Consider the following 5,016-nt stretch of genomic DNA (forward strand, 5'->3'; position numbering starts at 1 on the left):
GTGGTGACAGCGCTGGGCACAGGGGCCCTAGGGAGCCCATTTTCCACGGAGGCAGCTGGTGAGGCCTGAGGACAGGGACTTGCTTGGGAGGTGGACGTGGAGGTGGGGGTGGCCTGACGGTGGCTGCTGTGGGCCCAGCAGCTGAGGGCGCTGCCTCCCAGCCCACTGAGCTGTCTCTGCAGCCGGCTGAGGGGTCGGCCTACCGGCTCTCATGGGATCCTAAGCGCCTGCCACGCGGGCATTTCACGCACTCGGCCTTCCTGGCGGGGCCTGAGCTCCGACTCAGACTTGCCCTTGCTGTCCATGGAGGGCTGGGGCCAGGGCACAGGGTGGGCCATGTTGGGAGGCCAGGGTGTGGGAGGCGAGGGCATGTAGGGCTGGGTGGGGCTGGCAGGGGCGCGCCTAGGTCCTGGGGGCCCTCTGGCTGGCGCTGATGCTTCGCGGCTCCCCGCAGCTCCACCTGATCGCACTCAACAGCCCGCAGTCGGGCGGCCTGCGCGGCATCCGCGGCGCGGACTTCCAGTGCTTCCAGCAGGCGCGCGCCGTGGGGCTGGCCGGCACCTTCCGCGCCTTCCTGTCCTCGCGGCTGCAGGACCTCTACAGCATCGTGCGCCGTGCTGACCGTGCCAGTGTGCCCATCGTCAACCTCAGGGTGGGTGCGGCAGCTCTGTGCGCACGGGGCAGGGACCTGGGTGTCAGGGGGCACGGGGCCATCAGCCCCTGAGAGCCTGGCAGGGCCCTGCATCCCTGGGGGCCTGAAGCCCCCACGTGGCCCCTGACCCTAGCACCCACCTGCCAGTCACATGTGTGCGTCTCCAGTCATAGGAGGCAGGGCCGGGCTCACACATGGCCGTGTAGGAGCTGAGGGTCAGGAAACATCCTTCAAGCTGTCCTTCCTTGAGTGTCAGTCCAGGGCCTGGCTGCCCCTGTGCCACAGTGCCCTTCACGATTATTCCGTGGCCCCTTCACGATTATTCCGTGGCTCCTTCCCACGAACGGATCGTGTGCTTTCCGGATGCCCCCGAGCACCAGCACCAGGACCAAAGGCATGGACTTGCCCCAGGCCACGGGAGGGTGTCCTGCGGGCCGGCCCATCCTCGGAAAGGTGTGGGGTCTGCTGAGGCCGCCTGGCCACCCGTCCCTCTGGCAGGACGTGCCCAGACGGAATAAGCCCCCTGCGCTTCTCCTTGCAGGACGAGGTGCTGTTCCCCAGCTGGGAGGCCTTGTTCACGGGCTCCGAGGGCCGGCTGAAGCCCGGGGCCCGCATCTTCTCTTTCGATGGCAGAGACGTCCTGCAGCACCCCGCCTGGTAGGTCCCCGTGTGAGGCAGCAGCCCGGGGGTGGCTCTGAGTCCTCCAGAACCTAAGCAAAGGACGAGGCTCCTGATTCCACCCCACCCTCCCAGCCCTCCCTGTTCCTGATATGTGCTCGCTATTCAAGTCATAAAATGCAGCAGAGCACGAAGAACAATTAAGTGTTGTCTGTGGGGTTGTATAAACACCCCATCTAGCCAGCTGCTCGGGGCAAGTGCCCTGGTCAGGGAGACGGTCTGGTGGCCCACGGCTGACGGGCTCCGCATGCCCTCGATGGTTTAACCAGCCCCGCCGTCTATCACGAGACTTCATGGCGAATCATCTCCTTTGTAGAGTGAATTCCTCAAAGTGGAATTTCCGAGTTGGAGAACGCGTGCACTTAAAAGCTGGCAGAAGTTGCCGGATTGCCCTCAAAACAGCCTCACACCGGCTGTCCCTCCGAGGGCTGGTGGGGGTGTGGGCGCCTGTTCCCGCAGTGCTCACGCTTTGAAAAGCATGGCTACAGGGGTCTAGACAAGATTCCCCTGGGGTTCCTGCCCTCACGGGGAAGTGCCCACCCAGGGCCGTCCTCGGAGGTCCAGCACAGGTGCTCAGAGCCAGGTCTGCCCAGCCCAGGAGGACCAGCCGTGGGGCTCCAGGCCCTGTTCCCCAGCCTGCAGCAGCACAGGGTGTGGTCGAGGTGGTGGAGCCTCCAGTGACGAGGGATGGCCTGACTCCCAGCGGCCCCCACGTCCAGCCGCAGCCTCCGTCTTTGAGAAACGCCCTTTTTGGGGGTGGGGGGCAGCTGGCCCAGGTGAGACTGACGGCTGGCACATTTTGCAGGCCCCAGAAGAGCGTGTGGCACGGCTCGGACCCCAGTGGGCGCCGGCTGACCGAGAGCTACTGCGAGACGTGGCGGACCGAGGCCACGGCAGCCACAGGCCAGGCATCCTCGCTGCTGGCGGGCCGGCTGCTGGAGCAGAAATCCGCCAGCTGCCACAACGCCTTCATCGTCCTCTGCATCGAGAACAGCTTCATGACCTCCTCCTCCAAGTAGGGCCTCTGCTGGCCCGGACGGACAGATGGGCGGACGGACAGATGGCCGGAGAGGCGGCCAGGCAGCAGGGGGAGTGGTGGAGCCCCCAGTGCAGGGCAGGGAGTCTGCCAGTGCCCCCAGGGTGGGGACCTGGCTGGGACACTCTCCTGTATGGTTCACATTTCATGTAATCCTCGAGAAATAAAAGGAAGCCAAAGAGTGTATTTTTTAAAAAGTTTAAAACAGAAAGCCTGGTGGCAAGACTCTTTTTCTGGCCCCTCCCTGTCCCATCCTGTCCCCCAGCCCGCAGCCTGGCCCTGCAGGGCGCTGTCCTTGGTGCCTAAGGAGCCCTGTTGGCCTGAATGAACCAGCAGGTAGACCTGGGTCCCTGTTGGCAAGAGGCCGACTCCAGAACTTACTGCCCTGGGGAGGGTTGTGCGCCCGGGGCCTCACAGCTGCCGGGTGGGGCCCTCAATCGCCTGGGCAGGTGCTGACTCAGTTTCCTGCCTGGCACTCCTTCTCGTGCACAAAATAGACCAGCCACAGGGCCTTGGGGGGCTGCACCCACAGTCTCCCTCTTCCCCTCCCGACCTGGCCCAGGGGCTGTGCCAGCAGCAGAGAAGGGGCACCCCGTCCCCATGCGTTGAACAGTCAGGACGGCTCATGTCATGGGTGCCAGGGAAGACCACTGCCCCTCAAAACAACGCTCCCCTGGCTGGAGCAGTTTCCAAGCTCAGTGCCCCGCTGCTGACCCCACCTCCTCGGGGCCTCGTGGGTTCTGTCCCCTGCCCCCGACACCACTGTATGCAGGTGGCCTGTGCATTACTTATCCCTTGAGTCAGCCCTGCCATGTGGCGCCTGTCTTTGCACCTCTGTCCTGGGCCGGCTTCCCAAGTAACCCATGAGGTCACACCCAGTGCAGGGCTTGACCCCAGAGAAGGCTGTGCTGGGAGAGTTTTGTGGGGGTCTACCAACCAGGGCGTGGCAGCGTCCTGTCTTGGGGCCCCGACCCCATGCCCAACTCTCTGTTTCTAGAGTAAGGATGCCCAATGCTGATGCCTGCCGAGCTCTGCCCAGGGGCATGTCCTGGGACCCAACTGGGCCCAAACCCAGGATGCCTGGGTCCCTGGCCAGAACTGCGTCCTCCTGAGTCCAGCACTGGACACAGAGCTGAGGAAACCTTGGAGGCAAGGGCGATGGCCACGCATGCCCCTGGCTAGGACACAGCTCACAGTCAACTCAGGGCTGCCCCGCCAAGCCTTGGGACAGACAAGGCCACATAAAGGGTTGGGGCTGGTGCAGGACGGGACCGGGCCGTGTCCACGAGCCACGTGTGCAAGGCAGAGGGTACACCAGCACCTCTGAAAGGAAATCCACGTCGTTGCCCTCCCTGCAGGAGGACCGGAAAGGACGTTCGGGGGGGGGGGGGCCTCTGGGCTCTCTGGGGGAGCTAGCGGGGCTCTGCACTGGGGGCCGTGCTGGGAGGGGTGGGGGACCACAGTCCCGCTGCCCAGGGTCTGCTGTCAGCACTGGGACTGTAACCAGGCTGCTCCTGTCAGCCAGGTGGTGCAGCTCTCCAACAGGCTCAAGAAAGGACCCTGCACACGACGCTGGATGCAGGCAGCCTTCAGAGTCATCGGTCAGGGCCTCAGGAGCCTTCTGTCCCTGGACTGCCCAGCTGGCAGATCCTGCTAAGGGAGCACAGGTGTGCACGAGGTACACGGGTGAGCACAGACATACACGGATACATATATAGGTGTGCATGGAAACATAGGCATACACAGTGTGCGTGGAGGTGCTGCACTCCTCTCTTTTCACGGGTCTCCCTGGGGGCAGCCAGCAGTCCTCACAGGCTCCTCCTTCCAGGCTGGAGGGGGCTGTTCTGCAGCCTGGGCTCCAGCCCCAGAACTCGCCTCCTCCGTGCCCCACTGCTGCAGTCAGCTGGGCCGTGCACACCGCAGGGAGCACAGGCTCACTGTGTGCCTGGAACCAATGCTGCCCCCATCCTGGTGGCCGAGGAGCTCGAGAGCAGGAGAGATCAGGTCCTCAGGGCCTGGAGATGGCAGAGGCTGAGCAGGGGGCCACGGCACACGTGGGGAGGCTGCGGAGGGAGCGGGTGGGGGCTGGGGGGAGGACCAGACAGCTGGAGGGGGCGTCACACTAGGTGTCTGGGCCCGGAAGGAGGATGCTGCTGGGCCCTGGACTCCATGCTGCCCCCTTCCCAGCAGGGTCCTCGGGTGGCTGTGACGGGCCTGTGTGGACACGCGTGGGGACCACTCGCCCTGTGGCCCATAGTCGGCTGTGATGAACCAAGCACCGAGTGAGTACAGCCTCCTCCTCGGCCCTCAGGATGCCCGAAGACGCCCCACTCGCCCAAGCCGACCTCAGGGCACCCTGGGGTACAGCCAGCTCTGGTGGCCCCTCCTGAGCCAGGAGTGCTGCTCCTCACTGAAAGCTGGCTCCGAGCAGCTGGCCTGCCCTTTGGACCCCGTGGAGCGCCGGCGCTGCTGAGCTGCCCTGCCCTGGTCGGGGGCGGAGGGGCACAGGAGGGAGCTCAGCCCAAGGGCACAGTGCCTAGAGTGGGTCCTTGCGGGTGGCTGGGGCAGGGGCCGGGATGCCCTTCTCGGCCTCCCTATGGACCGCCAGCCTCCACCCCCAGGCCCGCAAAGAATCAGCAGCCACCTCACA

General features: G+C 65.0%; 1 protein-coding gene across 8 annotated transcripts in view; it reads left to right on the top strand.

Moving 5' to 3' along the window:
- The window catches only part of COL18A1 (collagen type XVIII alpha 1 chain), a 110,178-nt gene extending 107,601 nt beyond the window's left edge, over positions 1-2,577 (top strand). For all 8 annotated transcript variants that reach the window (XM_070252597.1, XM_070252596.1, XM_023630305.2 and 5 more), the window contains 3 exons: positions 455-652; positions 1,194-1,309; positions 2,136-2,577. In XM_070252597.1, coding sequence (XP_070108698.1) covers positions 455-652; positions 1,194-1,309; positions 2,136-2,349 — 528 coding nt within the window. In that variant the 3' untranslated portion in view covers positions 2,350-2,577. The remainder of the gene's footprint in view (positions 1-454; positions 653-1,193; positions 1,310-2,135) is intronic.
- Positions 2,578-5,016: the final 2,439 nt, after the last annotated feature.

Source organism: Equus caballus, chromosome 26 (assembly GCF_041296265.1).
Source record: "Equus caballus isolate H_3958 breed thoroughbred chromosome 26, TB-T2T, whole genome shotgun sequence".
Classification (NCBI taxonomy): Eukaryota; Metazoa; Chordata; class Mammalia; order Perissodactyla; family Equidae; genus Equus; species Equus caballus.